General features: G+C 40.4%; 3 protein-coding genes across 13 annotated transcripts in view; 2 read left to right on the forward strand and 1 right to left on the reverse strand.

Annotated features, from left to right (window-relative positions):
* The window catches only part of COL8A1 (collagen type VIII alpha 1 chain), a 494,271-nt gene that overhangs the window by 151,626 nt on the left and 319,702 nt on the right, over window positions 1-22,943 (forward strand). For 6 of the 7 annotated variants that reach the window (XM_070508614.1, XM_070508618.1, XM_070508620.1 and 3 more), the window contains one exon: window positions 7,294-7,395. The exons of the other annotated variant lie outside the window; for it this stretch is intronic. The gene's annotated coding sequence lies outside the window, so the exon portion shown is untranslated. The remainder of the gene's footprint in view (window positions 1-7,293; window positions 7,396-22,943) is intronic. 7 annotated transcript variants of the gene reach the window in all.
* CMSS1 (cms1 ribosomal small subunit homolog) overlaps window positions 1-22,943 on the forward strand; it is a 362,379-nt gene that overhangs the window by 1,117 nt on the left and 338,319 nt on the right. The window lies entirely within an intron of this gene.
* FILIP1L (filamin A interacting protein 1 like) overlaps window positions 3,135-22,943 on the reverse strand; it is a 297,674-nt gene continuing 277,865 nt past the window's right edge. For 4 of the 5 annotated variants that reach the window (XM_070508612.1, XM_070508610.1, XM_070508611.1 and 1 more), the window contains 2 exons: window positions 7,462-7,649; window positions 3,135-6,365 (listed from right to left, as the gene is read on the reverse strand). In XM_070508612.1, coding sequence (XP_070364713.1) covers window positions 6,326-6,365; window positions 7,462-7,649 — 228 coding nt within the window. In that variant the 3' untranslated portion in view covers window positions 3,135-6,325. Of the gene's footprint in view, window positions 6,366-7,461; window positions 7,650-16,362; window positions 16,420-22,943 lie in introns of those variants that run through there. The other variant, XM_014853300.3, reaches the window with a different exon arrangement.

A 22,943-nucleotide genomic window follows, 5' to 3' on the forward strand; every position in this document is an offset into this window, starting at 1 on the left:
TTTAAAAGGGTAGCCAGTATAATACTTCCTGGATTAAAGTTCCTGACTCTTTTGCAACTTTGTAGCAAATGTCTCTGTGCTTGAAGGCACAAGTACCTTTCTTTGCAGCTGTGGTGTTCCACATTTATTTTAAGAACCCCTCACCCCCTCGACTCAGGCATTAAAAGCTATAATTTTATGAATGAATGCATTCATACATGAAACATGCTGCAGAGCTCTCGGTGATCACATACATGGATAGACATATAATTTCTCATCCAATCTAGACACTTTTGAGAGAGGAAGGCCATGCTATTAGAACTTTGCTGGGACTGTCTTGGTCCGCCTGGGGTGTCTGGTCACACTATTGGTGATATTGGTTGTTAGAGTCATGGCCCAGGATAAGGCAGCTGAGAGTTGCCTCTGCTGAGGAGTGCACAGCCCAGTCTGCCTAAGGCAACAGGGCCTAGGAGTCATCTAAGGGCATCTGATACTTCATTTCATTTCCTTATTCCCTGCCTACCTTAAGAAATTATTTGAAGTGATTTATAGTAAACAATCCATGCAGTAGAATCATGAATGTAAAACATTAATGCTGAAGTGAGCAGATACAATGCCTGAGATTTCATGTAGTTGAGCAAACTGGGCACTTTCAGTGTGAAGCTAAAAACAGAGAATGCCATTCACAGCATGGATTTTGTGATTTAGGAGCAGAGCTGAGGGTTTCTGCAGTTAGAGGTGGTCACGTGATCATTATTCACTTAGTGAAAAGAACACTGATTGTTTTCCCTTTTTATTCCAATACTATGCCTATTAAATTACCAAGTCAGGTGTCCAGTAGGCAGCTGGGTATATGCGTCTGGAACTCCAGCGTTGGGTCGGGGCTGGAGATACAGATTTGGGAACGACTGGCACATGTAAAGCTTATTTTTGAAGAGGGTGTTTTTAGCAATCTGCAAAACTCTTAGCTCCCACTTCTTTTGAGGAGGGTTTTTCATATGCTTCCCTAGGTCATTCTAAGTCTTTGGTGCCATTTCTTACCAAGTATCTAACTGGAAAACTGAAGTGTGAAGACACTTCTGTGTACTGTGCAGGAGACTGCAGATAATAGTACTCACTTGCATTTGTTGAGTGGTTACTATGTGCCAGATGCTGTTTTCATTGCTTTACATGTACTGGCTCCTGTAATCTTCACAAGCACACTATGATGTAGTTACTGTTTCCCCGTTTTATAGGTGAGGAAGTTGAGGCACTAAGTGTTTAAGTGATTTTGCCCAATGTTATTGAGTTGGTAAGTGAGGAGGCTGTGATTCATAGGCAGGCAATCTGAAACCAGTCTGTGCACTTAAATTTCTCATAGATAATTATTCTAATTATCAGTGGTAAGAATCTCATCTCTAAAATAACAATCCTTTATGAAATTAAAGAGCTCATAGTTTATAAACGCTTTTGTTTATATACATCGTTGTTATCCAGTTGTGTCTGTTAACCCTGAGTCTCCCAAAATTTACTCTGCTAAAGAACAGTGATTACTCAGAGTTACAAATAAGCAGGTTGTACCCTTGGGCTTTGAGAAGAGTCTATTTGCCAGGAACTCAGACTTGATCCTAGAGCTCACTTACCTGCTGTCTTCTTGAAGTCTTTAGTTTTTTAATAGGAATGTCAAACACAAATACGACCCAACTACCGAATTATTTCCCAGACCTGCTTTTTCTTCAGACTTCCCTAGATCAGTAAATTAAATCACCAACTACCCAATTTCACAAAGGCCTAGGAGTATCCTGATTTATTCATCTCTTTCTTTCACTCCTCACATCGGATCTATCAAGTCTTGCCTCTACCTCCAAAACATCTCCTGTATCTTTTTTTCCATTTTTGTTCTTTAACTCCATCAGAGTACATGCCGTCATCCTCATTTGCCTTAGCCATTGCAGTAAAGTAACAGGGCTCCCAGTTTCCATCTTGTCCCTGTGTGGACTATTCTTTACTCGCCAGCCAGAGTGATCAGATCACATTCCTGCTTAAACTTTCCAGTGACATCCCCCAACACACAGAATAAAGCCCAGATTGCTGACCATGGCTGGTATCTGCCAGATCTTCTACTCACCCCCCTCTGGTCTACACTGTCTCAGCCACACCAGCCTTCATTCTGTGCCTCAGCAGGCCAAGCTCATTCTGTCTTAGCCCTCTGCAGTAGCTGTTCCTTTTCTTTTCTAGGCTGTCCTTCTGAATTTCGAATGGCTGGCCTTTTCCTAATATTAAGGCCTCAGTTCAGACATCACCAAAAGAGAAGCACTTCCTGGTCAGCCAGTCCAGAGTAGCCATCAAGTTGTTCTGTTACATTATCACCTTATGGTAATTCTCAGCAGAGGGCTCTCTGCACACAAGGACAGAAATGCCTCATGAACAGAGGTTTGTTTATCTTGTCCTTTGTGGTGTCCTCAGGGCACAGAATAGTGGCTGGGTCCTTAGGAGGCTCACTAAGAATTTGTGCCTAAAGTAACTGTTAACGTTTCGTAGCCACATCTTGGGCATATCAACGTAGGGGTTCTGCATCAAAAGAAACTTGGTCTGCTGGAAGCATTGTCACAGTCCTGCCCGGGCTTTTGACAGATTTGGTAGATGATCCTTTTTTTCTTTCTGGAAATACGTTAGAAGTCCTAGTCATACAACTATGTCTACTAACATTGTGTTCTAACCATATTTGGATTTAGTTTTATAAATTATATTTTGAAAGGAGACAACAGACTTTTGCTTTGTAAATGAGCTGATAATTCCTGCTGGTAACAGCTTTTGTCACCTATAATCAATGTGGTTATTCATTATGTTTGAGACTGCTAAAACGAGCATTGTACTTTTTTTATTGTAATATTATTTTATAGTATCTCCTTCAAATCATATTACTTTACCTATGCTGAGTTCCTTCTGGAAATGATGACGTAGGGGAATACCTTGGATCTTTTAAATGTGAATAACTCCTGTTTTTGGTTTTTTCCTTTTCTCACATCAAAGTTAGGCCTTTACAGTTGAATTTCACCTATGACAGCCATGCATAGTAGATGTTGTAAAGCATTGCCTCTACTTATAAAATTCAGACTTAGAATATTTCCAGTAGATGTTGATAACACACAACAGAGAATCAACTTCAGGGCATGTCGTTTTCAAAATCGTTTATTGAGCTCTCATGCTTGGCCCTACTTTAGACACCGTATTGGAATTAAAGGGAGAAAATCTGTTTACATCATGATATTTATACATGGATGTGGTTGAATCAAAATGCAAGTAATATTATTTTAAGACAGATGTTCAAGGGCAAAAATCAAGGGCAGGATAAATTTTAAAAGGCACAAGGAAGGAAAGAGGAGAGAGAGAACTACATCATTAGTCATTGTTCTGTGCTTGAAGACTGTGTAACAAATAGACTCACAGATAACCTTCATGGTAGTTTAACAATTTCCATGATTCTTGCAAATAGTTAAACAACTGGTTCTTGACAACAATTGTGAAGTTTAAAGGTACAAATTTACACATCTTTCTCCAAGTAACATGTACAGTAGTTCTGCTGTAGTTTTGCTAAATGTCTATGAATCTCTTAAAAAATACCAGCAATCTTGAAGGCCTAAACATACTTCCATTTATTCCCCCCTCAGATTCAACAATAACACGTTATTTTGAGGCCCAAATCCTTTGACGTGTCTTATCTGATGTTCTTTAGTTGAACACTTTAGTGCATTGATAGAATTATACATTTTACTAAATAGATCACAAACAACTTGAAATATAGTTTCTGCATTTTCTTCAGCTTTCATAGAATTCTTTTTTCTCCCCAAAGCCCCCCGGTACATAGTTGTATATTCTTTGTTGTGGGTCCTTCTAGTTGTGGCATGTAGGACGCTGCCTCAGCGTGGTTTGATGAGCAGTGCCATGTCCGTGCCCAGGATTCGAACCAACGAAACACTGGGCTGCCTGCACTGGAGCGCGCGAACTTAACCACTCGGCCATGGGGCCAGCCCCCATAGAATTCTTAATCGAATTCTTAAATTGCTAATATTGCTTTTAAAAATTAGTTGATTAAGCTCTTCTTTGTCTCTTATTCCTGAGTTCCTTATTAGTCTAGTTCATACTAGACCAGAGGTCAGGAAACTTTATTTGTGAAAGGCCAGATAGTAAATATTTTGGGCTTTGCTATCCAGTCACTGTCAAAACTACCCAACTCTACCCTTGTAGCATAAAAGCAATCATAGACAGTAAATGTTGTCTGTAACAAATGAGTGTGGCTGTGTTCCAGTAAAACTTTATCTATGGACAAAGAAATTTGAATTTCATGTAATTTTTACATCTCACAAAATATTCTTCTTTTGATTTTTTTCTACTATTTGAAAATGTAAACTCTATTCTTAATTTGCTGGCCATACAAAAACAGACGGTGGTCTGAATTTGGCCTGTGGACTGAAGTTTGCAGACCTTTGCCCCAGACTCATTGTCAGACCCCTGGTTGTCTGTCACGTATCCCCAAAAGCAGGAATTTGAAAGACACCTCAGAGAGAATTGTGTTTTACATCAATTACTTCATTACTCAGTCCATAATTATCAGTCATATATTAGATCAGTCACGTTCCTGTTAAAATAAGATACTTTATTCCAAAAAGTTACTAGGTGATTAGTTCAGAAATCATTGAAGCTAAATAAAAGACGGGCTGAGGAAAGACTCCAGCATAAAAGTATCAGCTTATTAAATTTTTTTGTCACAACTTGGATTAGTTTCATTCACTTGGATTTTTTTCTGCTTCCTTTAAAAATTTTGACTTAATAAAGTCACTCTGGAATTATTAGGATAGCTTCTTGCATTTTCATTGTTCTTCAGAGGGGCCACATTTCTGCAGAAACAGCATTATGCTCAGGAGACAGGATTCTTTGTGTTTCAGTTGTGTTATAGGTCAAACACCATTTCATTGAACTCCAGATAGTGTTCCAAGTTTTGAGTTGTTTATGCATTTTTATTGTATTACATATTGCTTTAAAAGAAGCATGGTTTTTAGTTGGTAATTCTTTCATTAAAATAGACTTTGTTACTGTATAGACTTTTGTCTTAATGGGATTAGAACTATATTACCATTTAAAGATGGGTTTCTGCTGCTTGCCATGGAAGTGTTACTGTTATTTTCCGACTCTGTCTTTTAGTACTTTGTACAATATCTTGTACCTCTTTTGTTGCTTGCTCTTGAACTTATCTTGGCGTGAAAATGTACTTTAGGGAGTCTTCTGACATAGGAGAAAACAATTTTGAAATCTCCAACATATAACATAGTTTGTGCTCTTCTTCAAGGTAAAACTATCCCAGGGTATTTTGTTCTCCTGGGAGTATTGGTGCTTGTTTTCCCTGTTCTCTGCTTCTTGTCAGTCTGTTTGTTTTCCACTATAGGCGGTCCAGTGTTTTTTCTTTCCATTCTCATGGTTGTCAGTGTTGCGTGTCACCTGGCGTAACTGCTTTTCCTGACCCTGTCGTATACCTTTTGGCGTCTCTTAGTGCCCTTTCTCACTTGTGTTGTGACTGAATGGCCCTTCTCTCCCTCCTTCACTCATCCTCTGCTCACTTGACATTACCCGCTTATGTCAGGCACAGCACTGGGCACCCTGCATGTTTTCCCACTGCACTGTCCACTTGTTACTGCCCTGCACATCCCTCTGAGCTCGCTCTCTTCTGTTATTTTTGTGTCAGAACTTCATCACCTTTTGTATTCCACTTCCTCCCACTGTTCTCCCACTACTTCCTGTTAACTTAGACTTTTCCACTTGAAGCTTTTAATTCACCCAACCTCCCCACCTTCTCCCTCTGCCAGTTGCCTTCTGGGATGGCTGCACATCATCCCTCTCTTTGGCCTGGTTAGATCATTACTACCCAGGCTTCCAGCTCCTTCTCCTTGAAATTGGAGTGGGCCCGGGGGTATTTCTACAATGGCATCAGTGCATTGAAGCACGCTTGGCTGGATGAGCATGGAAAATGGCAGTTCCTTTGCCATTAGGAAAGCTGGCTAAAGCACTGTCCTTAGCTGTAAAGATTTCTTCTAGGGTTGTGCCTCCAGTTCTAGGTATAGGATCCTAGAGAACATTGGGTCGTGCTCTTTGTAGGATTCTTTTTTTTCTGACTGAAGTTTTGTGAAATATAACTGTCTCCTGTGTCAAAAAGGCCTTATTTGTCTTAAAATATCATTGTGTTACTCTGTTCACACTGAATTACAGGCACACCTTTCTCTTGATTCAATGAGAGTGTTTTTAGTGTGATGAAAAGAGTTACTTTCACTTACTGCTGGGGGCGGTGCCCTGCCTTGTAGATGACTGGTTGAATTCAACGTTCTGTACTTGGACATCCTCGTGGGTTATCAGAACTGGAAGAGATTTGAAGAATTATTCAGTTTTCCTGTTTTACACATGAGAAACTCAAGGCCTAGACTAAGTGAATTTCAAGCTCAGTGTCAAATGAGTGAAAATCTAGGATTGGAATTTGAGTCTCCTGATCTCAAGCTTTTGTTGAATCAACTGATTTTTCTATAGCGTTCATTGAGGAAAGAGATATGATTAAAGAATGTCCTATGAAATGACAAATTGTTGTCTTTTTTTTTCCCTAAGCACTCAGGTCAGGGTTCGTATCTCCCTAAAAGATTTCAATATTAGTGACTTTGGACTCTCAAATTTCCTAATTGCCATAGAAAGCAGCAGTACCAGTCTAAAATGGTTTGCCTTACAAGCCTAGTAATATAATTCCGTGGCCTGGTCTATACACAAGGGACAACTTACTAGAAAAAGTGGTACAGAAGACTATGTGCTAGCAGTCAAGTGTGCGTATTGCACCAGCCATTATCCGGTAAGCCACACAAAGGATGTGTTCAGCTATTACTCTTTTCTTTGTTTCTTTCCTCCTTGTAACTGAGAATTACTACTTTTCTTCTTCTTCTGGTGATGAAGAAATCATAGTTTTAGACCTTTAAAATATGATTTTAATTGTCCTGCCAATTTGATGGAAATAATCTGACTTTCTTAAAGCAGATTAGAGATTCTCACTAGCACACCTTCTTAGCAAAATATGATTCAATAAAGTTCTGTAGAATGAAGGATTATTTCTGGGTTCACCAGAAAACTTTTGAACTGTTCTAATGAATTCAGTCCTATCGCAGGCTAATTATACATAGTCCAACTTTGGGTTGGATTACAGGTAGGATGAGGAATTGGGAAGATTTGGGGTGGGTGTCTGGACCTGTGTGTGTGTGTGTATACACATATGTAGGTAAAGTAATTGTAGATGCACTGCTCTTTCAGGATGGTTTTCACCAGGTCCAGCAACCTGTGAATGAAACATTTGTCACTTGCTGCTTCACCATTTCCTGGAGAAGTGACCTTCGTCTTTGGCCTTCCATACTGGTAATTTCAGCTTTCCAGATATTTCTGTAGGTGAATATATCCAGGCAGTGCATTGGCATGACTTACCTTTTCCCTCCCATGTGGAGGAAAGTGTTAGATGTGACAGTCCTTATGACTTGTAGCTTCCCACAGCCAGTGTGGTCAAGAGGCTTATCCATAGGCCCTGTGGGAGCTTTAGGGGAAAGCTTAGTGAAGCTCGTAGATTTTGGTTTAGGGAGCCGTGTTGAGATTCTCTGCTTGCATACCTCCTTGATCTTAAATGAAACAGAAGAACAAAAGGTAGTTAATGGTACAGTTGGTGGAGAAGCAGACATTGTTCAGGGCATAGAGTCAGCTTGGAGGATTTAGCTTCTTTGAAAGCTCTACGTTCTGGGGACACGTCAGATTAAAGATTGTCAGGTTGAAGAAAAAAACTTCAGTAAAGCAATTCTGCCAGCATGTGTTGAGCGTATGTTCTGTGCAAGGCCCTTGACAGCAGATAGTACTAGATACAGGGGTACATAGGTTATGTTTCTTGCTTTTTGGCAATCATGGTATAGTGGGAGATAAACAAGAGTAGTGTCACAAATTAATCTCAAAGGGTCATGAGATTGCCAGAGAAAGATTAGTTTCAACTAGAGGTCTAACAGAGCTTCATGGAGAAAGTAGCATTTGACTTGGGGCTGCAGAGACTTTTAGGATTTTTAATAGCAGAAATGGGAGGGCATTCCAGAGTAAAGGAATACTTTTGGCAACAGGATAAGGGAATACTTTTGGCAGTGTCCCCGAGGCAGGAAATGGGGCACAGTTGAGAAATAGAGGAACTTTAAATTAGGTTGTATTTGAGAGGTGGAATGGCAGTGTAAACTGGGGCTAGATCAGGAAAATTGTACCTGATTCTGAAGACAGTGTGTATGTGGCAGCGGGATAGTAAGGACATAGGTTGGGGAAGACACAGTGTGGAGATAGAATTGTGTTACTGTTTGTTCACTGTGAATGTGTGAGGAGTGAGAAAGGATTCACAGATAGGTTGAATGATCTGGACTAGGAGAGTGGGTTGTGCAGTGTGAAAGAGTGAAGGCTTCATTGAGTTCTTATTCGCTTAGAAATATTCCATTTGCATTTATTAAGGAAAAATACTCTTGGGTAAGAATATTTGTTGATAAAGAGATGGGACAAATGCATCAGCTAACTGTAGCTCTCCCATTATAATCCACAGTTGGTGATGATGACGATTTTCCCCCTCTTTGGTTTCATTATCCTTTCCTTGCACTGAGCTCAAACATATAAATCTTTTAAAAATGCATTGTAGTTTTCATCATAGTTTCTAATACTGTTCTTATGGGAACCCTTTTTATGTTTTTTTTCATTGTATAGAAATTTGTTTCTACATTTTTATTGTACTGACAAAGTACAGTGAAATACCTTTATTTCTTTATGTAAACATTCACTTATTTAAAATGCCTCCTAACTTTTGTAATAACCATATTTAGATTTTCAAGTAAACCCTACACAGACTTGGCTAAAAATATGAGTCCTTCAACTAAGGATAACCTTTGTGGGGAATATGCTGTCTTTTGGTACAATTTAGTCTATGCCTAGGTGCTAGAAGAGTTTTTGGGCCTTGGTGTTCTTAGTATTCTTTTTTTTGAGGAAGATGGGCCCTGAGCTAACATCTTTGCCAATCTTCCTCTTTTTTCCCTTCCCCAAAGCCTCCCAGTACATAGTTATATATCCTAGTTGTAGGTTCTTTTAGTTCCTCTGTGTGGGATGCTACCTCAGCATGGCTTGATGAGCGGTGCTAGGTCCACGCCCAGGATCCAAACTGGCAAACCTGAGGCCACAGAAGCAGAGCACGCAAACTTAACCACTTGGTCACGGAGCCGGCCCCACCTAGGGCCTTAGTGTTCTGACATTTTTTTTTGTATTTAATCCTAAACATAGCAAATGAGATGTTGTTACTCTGATATCAGTTTCCTCCTTATCTAAGAGCATTCCTACCTTTCAACCTGTCCTCATAGTCTCATCTTCAGTGCAGAAATGCTCACCCAATGCTTTTACCTCTTAAATAGGCAGAGCTTTTGTTGTTTTTTTTTTTTTCAGTAATAAAACTCAGTGCCCAGTAAGGGTTTGGTGAGATGAGCAGCCTCAACGATGATTAGGAGAGTAGTTTGGTAGTGTGTATCAAGATCCCTAAAATTCACCCTGTGACTCATTCATCTTACTGCTAGGAATCTTTTCTAGGACATAATCAGAGATGCAGGCAAGGCTATTCATTTTAGGATTGTTTGTAATGATGAAAAATGGACACAGTTTAATACTCTAACAATCAGAATGGAGTAAATGAATTCCCCTATAATTACATGAAAATATTATGCTGTCTTTAAATAATGATGCTTTTGAAAATATAGGAAATTGTTTATTCAGACATGTTAAGAGCAGCATTAAAAACTATATACATGCTTTAGGTATGTATATTTGAGGAGAAAATACACCAGTGCTAACAGTGGTTATCTCTGTTTAGTGGAGTTATAGGTGCTTTTTACTTTTCTTACATTTCCTATATTCTCTACATTTTCTGTTATAAGTATACATTTAGAAAAAGCAACACTAAGTTATGTTAAGGGATAAAAAGGAAGAAAGCACTTCAGAGATCAGGACATTTCTGTAAACATCAACCATATTGTCCAAACCATGAGCAGTAGCAGCTGTATTTGAAATCAGTGATGGACTAATTCAAGTCGGCTGATCTTGTGACCATAGCATTAATAATAGCCTTTCGAAGATAGATTTCTGTGATGTCTTTTAACTTTCTCAAGATTTAGATTCGTTCTCCTAGTTAGTGCATAGAAATCTGTGTTGGGATCCTATTTAAATTGTAGACTCCTGGGCCTTACCCCTAGAAGTTGTAATTCATTTGTCTATGCGTGTGCCCAGGAATCCACATTTTTAATAAACTTGCAGGCTGATTCACCTGATGCAGGTGGTCAGCCTGCCACACTTTGAGAAACACAGCCATCGATGAACCTCCTTTAGGTCTAAGCTTTAAATTTTCTTTCACTTGGAACCCTGGCCTGCTTGGGTATGAGAGGCTCAACTCTGAAAGGTCAGGGCTTCAAGGCCCAGTGGTTTCCTAGATGTTCATCAGAAGCACCCGTGGGGCTTTTAAAACACTGCAGATGCCCAGATCCTATTTCAGAACCTACTGACTTGGATTGTCTAGGGTAGAGTCCAGGCATGTGAATTTTTAGTGAGCACCACAGGTTATTCAGAACTGAAATCTGTCCAATAAACCAGTTGGTATGGAACACAGTATTACTGGGGCTTGTTTCTTTTAAGCTTTACTGATGATATGTATTGGTGAAGACAGTGTGGCTTGGGATGGTAGTTGTTGGTAGGGCCAGCTGCCCAGAAGTTATTGGGCTTCCATTGTTTCTACACCACTGATGCTGCAAGTTAATTTTTTTCTTGATAACTCTGATTTCACTACATAGTTTTAACCTCTAGATGGCAGCAAAGGCTAGTTAGTTTTTTGTCAGGAGCCCCCCCCCCCCCCCCAACCCCCCTCCCCCATTCCATGTCATTCCCAAATCTTTAAAAAATGATGGTATGTTTTTTTCTGGTATGAATTTTATTCTTGGACATGTTTCGGTAAATGAAGTATCGAGCTTTAAAATGTGTCATCTCTTGGATGATTTTTATAGAATGTTATGTCAAATAGCTCCAAGAAAGTTTTATCCAAATTTGGGGTGCATATTGCAAGAGGAATCCATGCATATGGCTCTTTTAAGACCACACAGTGAATATTCTACTCAGAGTTGGAGGCTCCTGGGTTTTATCAAAAAGCATATGCCTTGGAGGAGATTAAGCAAGTCTGAAAGCTCATTCATAAAAGAAAAGATTTTTTTAAAAAAGGTTTAATTCAGTTCAACATGGAGATTTGGATTTGGAATGAATTACAAGTCTGAAGGATGCTGAGTTCAGTGAGGCAGAGGCATTGGTTTTATCTAGGGAGCAGTAGAAAGAAAGGGAGTATATTTGTGGAGTGTGTTCATCAAATTCTTAAAATCTTGGCTTATTTAGTCCATGGGTTATTAAAAGAAATGGAACAGTCTACAAGACTTCTTGGTTACAGCAAGTCATTAGATGGCAGGGAGCCTTAGTGACCACAAGAAGTACAGAAAGGTGAAAGTGTTTTCAGTGTTTTTCGAAGTCTTGAATCTGTAGCCTAAATTTTACTTGATCCTTGTGCTCTTTCACATTATCGTGGAGGGCAAACATCTGAAAATATACCGGAACAACATCAGCATTTATGGGGAGGCTATCACATCCTAGCTAGACAGCTGGAGTCAGGATGTTTCCTTTTCTCTAAATGAAATTAATTTTGTAAGTGCTTTGAACTTTTTGCAGATTATTGGCAACATATTGTGTAAGAAAGCAGTGTTCCATCAGGAGTGTTCCTGACTCCAGGGACTGCAAGGCTCCTCCTTATACCTTTAGCTCTAGAAGTTGAAATACTCCAAAGACCTTGGATCATTTTGATTTGTGGTCATTGGAGTGATGCAGGGAGGGTGCAGATTCAGAGCTGCCTGAACCCCTCAGGGACCCAGCTGTGGAATGCTTGGTCAAGGCCAGGTGTTAGCAGAATGACAGTGTTTTGTATTTTTGTTTTTATCTCTGTTTAATGGGAAAAGTGCATTAGTAATGATGACGGATATGCTGATGAAAAGGAGGAAATGCAAAACTGGAGAAAAAATATCTTTAAAATACTTTGCCTTCTTTTGTTTTTTGTATTCTTTGGTAAATCACTGCTAATTCGTAAAAAAAAAAAAAAAAAAAAGAAATAACAGATAATGAATCTGGCAAATAGCCCAGAGTTTTATATGCTGCTTTGACTTTTTTCTCTTGATTTTCACAGAACTTCGTCATTATACAATAAAACTTTATCACTGAAGATTTTTCCATTTTATATGACAAGAGGTCCTTCAGAAGGAAACTCTGTAGTTTGATTAGCTCATCCCCATTAACCTCTTGTGAGAGAACATTTGGTTTTAAATAGAGTTGCAGTGCTATGATTTATATTAAAGAGCTGACCAGTTTCCGAGGTGAAGGTAAGAGGAAATTCATGTCTTTATTTTATAATGTAATATGGTTTGTGGTTGTACCTACTCACCTCCCAATCTCTCTGTGGTAATTACACCATGGACAGTGAGGGTAATCCAAAAATAAGCATTGAAATATAGTTTTCAAAAATCCTTCCTAACCCAGTTGCTTCCACTTTGTGTCCAGACACTCAGCCTCACATGTAGACTAGTACATTACAATAAAATACACTAACCTTGAACTGTTGTCTTCCTTCTTTTTATCCATCTGTCAGGTTTTTCACCTTAGCTTTTCTTTTTCTTTCTTTCTTTCTTTTTTTTTTCACCCTCTCCCTTTTTTTCTTTCTCATTCCTTCATTTGCACCCATTTGATTTTTTTTTTTAAAGATTTTATTTTTTATTTTTTCTCCCCAAAGCCCCCCAGTACATAGTTGTATATTCTTCGTTGTGGGTCCTTCTAGTTGCGGCATGTGGGACGCTGCCTCAGCGTGGTCTGATGAGCAGTGCCGTGTCCGTGCTCAGGATTCGAACTAATGAAACACTGGGCTGCCTGCAGCGGAGCGCACGAACTTAACCACTCGGCCACGGGGCCAGCCCCCTCATTTGATTTTTTTTAATTGTTCACAGGCTTACGTTTTACGGCAGCCTTGGGTTGGTGACTAGAGCACAGGCTGTGGAGCCAGACTTGGGTCTCCATTCTGGTTCTGGCACCAGTTAGCTGTATGTTTTTGAGCAAGCCAGGTAGCCTATGCAGACCTCAGTTTCTTCATCTGTAATCCTTATCTGGGGATTAGAATACCTACTTGCAAGTTCTCTGGGGAGTAGAGGTATTGCAAAGTTCCATCCAAAGTGTTAGTTATTGATGTCAAGTAAGATTTTAATACGAGGAACAGAGAAGAGCATTGCAGTCCTAGAAACAGCATGAGCAAAGGTGCAGGCTGAGAAGACCCAGTGGTGTGTGGAGGATGTTCTGAGTTTCAGAGGGAGAGAGATAGGGCCTGGTGGAAGGTTTGGACTTTGTGCGTTCAGTAATGTGAGTGCCAAGTGAGTGCTGTTTAGCGGAGAGGGGGAGTGGAGAATTGCCATGATCAGGACAGTGTTGTAGAAGGACCACCAGCACCACAAATGAAGGTTGTATTAGACAGGTGAGGGTAAATGTAGTTGGTCAGCTGTCTGTGGACTGAGGGCTGGCCCTGGGGAGGAGAAGCACAGATACAACGGGGAGGCAGAGAAAGAAATACTAGGGCAGAGTGGCGGACTGGGTCGGGGTGAAAAGCAGAAAAATGGAGAAAGGCTCCCAGATGTTGAGCCTGGGTGACAGGGAACGTGGCAGACCATCATCAGAAGTGAGACAAAGAGCAGTCCAAGAGCGACAGTGCACTGGGTGTAGGCACATGCCACGTTTGAAATGTAGTTGGACCTTCCATGTGGAACTGTTTGGCAGGCACTGAAAACCTGGAGATGTTGCTTTGGGAATCATCATAGAGAAATTGTTGATATCATTTGAGTGGCTGAGACAACCCAGGGAGAAAATGTAATTCCTCTTCACTGGCCACTCTAATTCTGTATCCCTTTCCCAGAGCCTGAGAGGTGAGTTTTGTTGGCTCTATCCTGTGCCCACATCCCCTCCGCAAGGCCACTGATCCTACTGACTGATAAAAGTCCAACTAGTTCTGGGGCCGGCGCCTTGGCTGAGTGGTTAAGTTCACGCGCTTCGCTTCTTTGGCCCAGGGTTTCGCCGGTTCAGATCCTGGGTGCGGACATGGCACCATTCATCAGGCCATGCTGAGGCAGCGTCCCACATAGCACAACCAGAGGCACTCGCAACTAGAATATACAACGATGTACTGGGGTGTTTTGGGGAGGAGGAGAAGAAGAAGAAGAAAAAAGATTGGCAACGGATGTTAGCTCAGGTCCGATCTTTGGGGAAAAAAAAAAAGTGTAACTAGTTCTGAGAGCAACCACCATTTCTTCCCAGAACTTAAACAATTCACAGTGACTAAGCCATTATCCAGGCACTGATTGGCTAGCTGGGGGAAAGGAAATCCTGACCTCCTCCTGCAGTGACCGGGCTGGCCCCTCGGCCATTGTGTCTGGGCTGAGCAGACAGATTACATAAACTTGCACTGTAGGGGGATCTGCCACTCCTTGGCACAGGGATGTTCAGTAATTACAGGATGCTCCCCCCCCAAGCACATTTCCTACCTCATTGGCAGTCTGAGAAAACCTGAAATAGGGCCAGAGTTGATAGGTTGGCCTAAAGAAATAATAATTGTCCATTGTTTTCCCTAGTCCTCTCATTACCCTTCTTGGAAGCTAAAATCAGCAGCTCTGGCAGCATTTAAATTTTCTAAAATTTTTGTAGTATGTATTATTCTTATAATCAGAAGAAAAAGTTTTGTAGAAAAAAATTTGTGCTGCCTGTGTCTCTCACTATGAGAGATATCATCATTCTCAGTGTGATTCCTACCCATCTACCCCTCCTCCCTGTTGCCCTGAAGGGACTGTCAGGTGTTTAAGTGTTTCTTAAGTTATGGAGCCTTTGGGGATCTGTTGCAGTTTTTAGTTAACTCCTCTTTCAATTAAACTGTACTTTTCTGAGGCCTCAAAGCTGACTGATATCAATGAATTCAGGCAAGAACACCATTAAAAGGCAAAGAACAGAAAAGGAATAGCTGTCTGTTTTTTTTTTAAAACGAAGGGAAAAACCGAACTCACTAATAACGAAGGATAGTAATTCATTCTTGAGGAATTGCTCTGAGTTGTTTGGAGAGCGGCTGCATTGACGCAGGTTTTTATGTGCATTTAGTTGTTAAGAGAGATACATTGGAGACCACCTTGAAGACTTGCCTCTGCAACGGCAATTTTATTTGTGATGCTTCCTTGGTTTTCATTTATTTAATCCTGAATTGGAAGCAGAATTTAGAGACTGACAAGGTTGAACCCTGATACTTCTTGCCCTGAGCTGGGAAAATACACAATGCTTTTTTTTTAAGTGATTTTGAGACTTCCAGTCTTTCCTTATAAGTTATGTTACTTGAGAAATGGAAACCCTAAGTTAGGGTATACCATCTAGGAAGATTTTCTTGGCTTCTGTAAAGGCTTCAGAAGTTCTACCACCTGTGGGCTGAGTTGGTGCTGTTTGTCTTTCTGGTGGCTAGACCGTGACCCCTTGACTGCCTTTTCTGGAGCTCTTGGGTCACTCTCATGACTGTTGAGGCAGCCACCTGCTTAGGAGCTTCCATGTGCATGGTTGTGATGCTCCTTTTATGGAACATTTTTACTCTCTTTTCTCTCCAGCCACCTTTGAGGCTGTTCAGGGACCTCCTGCTCTGCACATGTTGGTAGCCTGTCTAAACTCACTCCTCATGCCTGTCGTTTGTGCCTTTGCTTATAGAATCTGGCTTTAAAATTGAATGGACTTTGACTGCAGCTCCAGTGCTCTCTGAGTACAGTCTCCTGACAGTGCAGATTCATGTTTCTCCTTGGTCTTGCTTTCTCCCATCCCCTATGCACACCCCACCCCCAGGTCAGTCTTCCCCAGGCCTGCCCTTTTGTGTGGGGCTTGGCCTCTCACATTCATTATCTCTTGTTACCCTAACAGTGGCCTCACAGAGATAGAGTTGGAATGGGAGGCAGGTCCCTCTTGACTGTAGTGATCAAGGAAGGTTTCAGAAGAGGTAAGGTTTGAGCCAGACCTTTCAGTGTGGGTCACTTAATGAGAGAAGAGGATTCTATCCATGTAGAGTAGTGGGGACGAGCAGGGAGAAACCCTATGTACATTTAGGAGCATTCCAAGCATTCTGGCTAAAGTGGCAGACTAGTGAGGCAGAGCACAGGAAGGTCATGTTAGGCAGCCTGTCTGTGTCCATAGGTAGTGGAGAGGATCAAGTACAATTTCTTACGCTTCCCTCTTGCACTGAGGTAGCTCCTCGGTATGCTGCTGTGGAAAGAGAATGGGACGATGGAATTAGACCTGTGTCATGTCTCCTTTTTGTCACATACTAACAGCAACCTGGAGCAATTTTCCTTACCTCTCAGAATTTAAATATTTTTATCTCTAAAATTGTAATGATACCCATTTTATAGAGTTGTTGTGAAATGGAATACCAGTGTATAAAGGATTGTTTTTCTTCATTGTCTCCCTACCCAGAAACCTTTTCAGAGGACCCTGAGTGCTCCCCAGCATTGTGTTCAAGGCCTCAAAGTCTGATGGGACTATGCCCTTCCAGCCTTACCCTGCCCCAACCATCTCAGCTTCAGCCCCACTGCACTACTCATTGTCCTTGAACCTTGGTTTTCTGCTCTCTTGCCTGCCAGGTGGGCACCTCCCTGGAAGGCCTTTTGTCCTCTCTCTATCCCAGTATTCCTCATCTCCCAGCTTCTGCTCAAATCTCATCTGTTTCTGAAACCTAACCCCCGAACCCTGCCCCAGAGCAACCTGCTTCTCCTCTAGTCCCCTGTTATACTTACTTTCTATAAATTCCTTCTCTGTGTTGGACTCTTAATTACCTTTTAAGTTAGTCCTCAACTCCTGCCTTAGATTCTGAGTCTTATACCTGCATAGCTGCCTGGCACAACAATCAGTAATATTAGGTGCTTCATAAATATTTGTCAGTTCATTCTTTTAGGTGATTTGTTGAGGAATGAAAAAAGCTTGTGTCCTAATAAAAGACATTTGTGCTTCTGATGGTTATAAGCTAATACAGAAGGAATTGAAACTCCTCAGAGAAGACTCTCTAGAAACATGTAAACAGTAATGGGTTATCTCTTAAATTCTTGGGAATCCTGCTGAAACCTGTTTTTTCCCCTATTAAGGCAAAAGTGGTTGGTTGTCTAGATTTCTCTTATTTCTCCCAAAGGCATGTGAGAAATGGAAAGCTCATCTGAAAACTCTAGTTATAATATGGTATCCTTGAAAGAGACAAAGGTACAAGTTCTTAATAGAAATACAGATGTTGAAATATGCACATGCTCTGGGCTGATCTGTCAAGTTAGTGGAAACAGTCTTTATGCAATGAAGTTTCATTGCAGATTTTTTAAGTTGCTTCAAGGCTTATGTTTAGTCAGATTCAAGATTCTCATCTCTACACACTAGATATAAGTTTTCAAATGAGCTGTCAAATATCTCCCACAACAAGTAATGTAAAAGAGGAACTGGCTTATAGAGTCAATTGGTCCATCTCTCTAAAGCAGTGGTTCTCAACGGGGGGCTATTTTGCCCCACAGAGAACATTTGGCTGTTTCAGGAGACATTTTTGTTTGTAACAGTTGGGGAATGCTACCTGCCATCTAGTGGATAGCAGCCAAGAATGCTCCTAGACATCTTACAATGCACAGGACATCTTTCCACAACAGAGAATCCTTGGCCCCACACTGAATAGTGCTGAGGTTGAGAAACTTTGCTGTAATGAAAAAAGAGCTGATATGGTAAGGATTAAAAGACATTAATTCATAGAATCTTAGCAAAACAAATCTTTAGAAACCACCTAGTCATTAAGACACCTACAGGTGGGAAAATGAGGAAAGAGAAGTTTAATTTCTGAAAGGAGACTCATGCAGGTAATTGGTTTATTTATCCCCCAACCTTATTTCCCAAAGGAATTTTAAACAATTAAAGGAGGGTGGCAAGACTTGGAGATAATTCAGAAACCGTTGGAAGTTAGAACTGGATGTGGTCTTAGACATCACTAAGCCTGGTTCTCTTTATTTCACAAAGATTGAATGGCTTGTCTAGGGCCCCGTAGCTGACTGGAAAGGGCATGAACTGAACCTGGTCTCTTTGCCTGCCTTAAATGCTCCCTCTCCCAACCATTCCACTTATCTAAATCTTTCCTTGCCCAGTTTCAAGTCTCAGTTGCTCTATGAAACCTTGTTAATGTACTGTAGACCCCCTTAATCTCTAGTTTCTTGTAGGGAATTTAGTTTGCCACTTGATTAAATGTTGTCTGATACTCTTGTTTCTTGTCTCCTTTCCTTGCCCAAATTGATAAGCTCTTCAAGGACAGTGAATCTTTTGTTTCCATAATACCTGCTCCAGCGTTGAGTAGGAGGTAGGCAGTTCAGTGTGTCATGATCAGTGGCTTGATCAGTTGTGTCCATGTGGTGCTTTGAAGAGAAGACACTATGTGCTGAGACACTGTGTGTGTCACTGAAGCACGAGTGGTATGTCAGTCAGCAAACCTGCTTCACCTTTCCAGAAGCCTAAGGAATGCCAGAGAGTGAGACAGCCTTTGTAGGTCTGTGTGGCCTACGTACGTTGTTAGTTGCCCAAAGATGACTAGCCTTTAAAAACTCAGACAAGAAAAAAGTCCCTTAGGTAAGCTTACAAAAGTATCATACTGGACCATTTGGCCGTGGAGGAAAAATGAACTTACTAAAAGAAGAAAACGAATTTCAGGCTTTCAAAAAATTGCCTCAAATAATCGGATAAATTTTATTTCTTTTGACCAATAATTTTGTGGAAAACTAAGTGAAATTTTAAAATGAGGTCATGGGTAAAGTGGATTATCCCTAGATTAGCTGACTGCATTGCCGAAGGTTAGCACACATTTTTATGGCACCATTCAAGTGTAAGAGCTGGTGTCCTGATGAAATGCTGACAGATTTGTATGTGCTGCCATACGAACAGTGTTAATTCATTATCAAATTATAAAGTACTTAGAAGTGTTGGCAAGTTGGCTTGCTGGACTCCCTAAGGATTTCTTCCCCTACAGCGTTACCTTTAAGGGGGTGCCTGCTCTGATATATTTGACTGAACAGTGGAAGGGTCCATCAGTTGGAAGGGAAGGGACCCGGAATTTTAATGAAAATGAATTTTAAGGGGGTTAAGGTTTGGGGACTTTATTGAACCACTGATATTCCTTGCTCTTTCTTGCATTTGCTTCACTGTGGCCTAAAGTGAATGCTGTCCTTTGTTTTGGTTCATCCAAACTGCTCTCTTTAATGTGTGTTCTGGATCATTCCCAAGAAATGCTGTAGGGTTATGTTGAGGGCCTGGCATCTGAGGGAGAAACAGAGCTTGTAGGTGTCAGACAGCCTGCTACTGCTCAGCCAAAGATTCAGGCATCTATGCTTTGCTACAGTTGTAAAACTGGGAACCTTCCCACCCTATAAAATGGTAGTTTTTATTGAGCTTTTCTTTTTGAATGAAAAGAAAACCTGGGGAATAAGCCTTCTGATTGTCATGCCAGCCACTAGAGGGCAGAATGGTCACACTTCCTGGGATAGGTGTAATTTCATTCTGATAGAGCGGACTACAGTCAGAACACATTTGCTAATATTTATCAATATAGGGATTCCTAAAACAATGGAATTCCTACTTTCGGGTGCATACTAATCAGCAGAGGAGCTTATTAAAAATGTAGCTTTCCAGGCCTTACCTGTAGAGAGTTCGATTTGATAGCTCGGGGTGGGACATCAGGGAATTCTTATAAGTGTGTCTTGGATTTTACTTTGAGAAACACTGATCTTAATGTTTGGGGCATGCATTTTTGCCTGATTGTCTTTTCTCTTAGGATTGCAAAGCAAAATGATTTTTGTGGAAGAAAAAACAATAACAGAAACCAAGGTATAGGGGAAACTAGAATGTTGTTAATTTAAATATCTTTCTCTTCCTTTGTCTAACTCAAAGGAGACTCACTTTGTAAAGATTCAGAATCAAAGAAGCTACTAAAAACGTTTTATGTGAAGTTATACTTCAGTCAATAAAGATCACAGCATCCTTGGGCTACAAGTCTAAGAAATTTTAATTAAATATCCCTTTTATAACTATCTCACCATGCAACCTAATTTTATCCTTTGGGTGTCGTGAAGACCCTGTGCCTGATGTCTTGGCCTTGTGAAATGTAGTTGCGGAGGCCTGAGTAGAATTTATGTAATCCTGGCATCATCCCGAACACATGTGGAGACTTTCCTTTGTGTGTAAAGACCCAGCTCTAGTAATGCACAGTGTCCTTCTGAGGGTGAAGATTTTAGTTTTGCCAGTGCCTCCAGAGAGCAGTGGCATCCTGCTGGTTGCCACTGCTGGTGAAAGGAGGATTTGGTAAAATCATTCAAATCTGTGATACAATGCTGCAGCTCAAAAAGTTAAGGAGATGGCGGACTGAGTAAAATGAAACTTGATTCTGAAGCTTGGACTTCAGATGAAATGAAATGAGAGGAAGATACTGTTTTTTTAGATATGTGTATCCTCCAAGCTCACCCTCCACCTTCACATATCTCATATGAAGATTTTCCAGTGTCACTTTTCTCTCCTTCCTAGTTTTCAAGGTCCTTGTGTGATTATATGTGAATGAAAAAGAAAGTTCTGTAATCACACACACAGAGTTATAAAAAATCTCTTTTGAAATTAAAGGCCAAAAATCTGCACTGTCATTTTATGTGTGATGTTATGGAAAAGGGAAGATGCTTTTTTGAGAAATGATGTTGTCTTTACCATAAACCTAATTAGTAGCACTTTAGTAATCTATTTGTTATTAATATGAGATTGTCCCTAAATTTTGATGCTAATATGAATTATTATACTGAAGTAATCCTCCCAGTAGAGGAACCTCTGAAAGAGGTTTGGTTCCTTAAAAGTCTGGTAAATTTCCAGTAATGTTAATCACTTGGGAAGCCTATTTATAGTTAATACCTGGAGCAGATGATGAATGAGAATTTGTGCATTATAACATGGAGTACAGGACTTGTGGTGTTAACTTTATTGTAGAGAATTGCTCTGGCTCACATAAGAAATTGAATCCTTACAAAACGGATGGACTAGTGAATAGCCCAGAGCTTCTCAAACTCCCTTAGTTACAGGTGTGCCAAGAAGGGATCTTCCCCTCAGCACTTGGGGCTGCCAAGAGGACCCTGGAGGTGACAGGAGTCCCTTGGCTGGTCATCTCTGCCTTTTTATCCGGTTGTATCCAATGCTGTGGAAACATGTTTTCTGTTTGTGCCATTATGTGACAAAGGTTGGGAAGGACTGAAAAGACTTTCCTCTTTAATTCTTTCTAGTTTCGGTTCATAATTTTATGACAAGTTGATCACTGCTCTCCAGAATGTTACATTTACCCTCTCTTGATTATTATCAAGAAAAACATCTTATGCAGCAACATTATCAATGTCTACTTTGAAAGATGTAAAATGAAGTATGTGGTTCCTTCTAAAGTTCTAGCCCAAAGTGACTTAAAAATAAAGTAGTCCCCCTTTATCCACAGTTTTGCTTTGCGCAGTTTCAGTTACCTGCAGTCTGAAAATATTAAATGGAAAATTCTAGAAAGAAACAATTCATAAGTTTTAAATTGTGCACTGTTCTGAATAGTGTGAGGAAATCTTGCACCATCCTGCTCAATACCGCCCAGGACCTGATTCACCCCCTTGTCCAGCGGATTCACACGGTAGATGCCACCAGCCCATTAGTCACTTTGTAGCCTCTCGGTTATCAGATTGACTGTTGCAGTATTGCAGTGCTTGTGTTCAAGTCACCCTTATTGTACTTCATAATGGCCCCAAAGCACAAGAGTAGTGATGCTGGCAATTCGGATGTGCCTAAGAGAAGCCATAAAATGCTTCCTTTAAGTGAAAAGGTGAAAGTCCTCCACTTAAGGAAAGGAAAAAAATTGTATGCTGAGGTTGCCAAGATCTATGGTAACTTTTATTGCAGTATGTTGTTTAATTGTCCTATTTTATTATTAGTTGTTGTTAATCTCTTACTGTCCCTAATTTATGAACTTTATCATAAGTCTGTATCTATAGGAAATAACAGTATATATAGGGTTCAGTACTGTCTTCAGTTTCAGACATCCACTGATGGTCTTGGAACATCTCCCCTGTGGATAAGGGGAACTACTGTAGTTTGAAAACATTTAGACTATCATGTATTTTGTAATACAGTTGGGTCACTGCCGATTCCCAAGATAAGTGTGTTTAAACAGAAGCTTTCTCGTTCATCACTATCCTCAGCTTTTATCTAGCTTTATTTAATGATGATGCAAACCCACAGCACTGGTGTTGCAGTTCATCACCATGGAACTGTTTCTGTCAACAAATCCTCGCTTTGCTATCATGAAATTGATTTTGCAGGGAAAAGGAGGATAATTGTGAAAGATTCCTTTTACTTCTAAAGATCTTCACAGTTTGCCTGGGTGTCTAAATGAATTGTGTTTAAAATCAATAACTGGCAATAAAATTGACCACACTAAATTAACAGTTATGAGGTTGGAAAAGGGAAAATGACAGTGAGCTACTTTGTCTGAAATCATCTTTTTGGAATGTGACTTGGGGACCAGATTTGTAATTTAAAATGTTCCTCTGAACATTTCTGCTGTAGAAGTACAGATTAGGCCCAGAGAGTCCCATGAGCTGGCTATTAGAAGTCTTAGGATGCTTTGGCTGAATTTTTCTCCACTACCTTATAAATGGCAGAACAATAATCACAGAAGAAACTTCCCTCAATGAACATACTATATGATTTTCTTTAAA

The sequence above is a fragment of the Equus asinus genome, chromosome 5, assembly GCF_041296235.1.
Source record: "Equus asinus isolate D_3611 breed Donkey chromosome 5, EquAss-T2T_v2, whole genome shotgun sequence".
NCBI classification, from domain to species: Eukaryota; Metazoa; Chordata; class Mammalia; order Perissodactyla; family Equidae; genus Equus; species Equus asinus.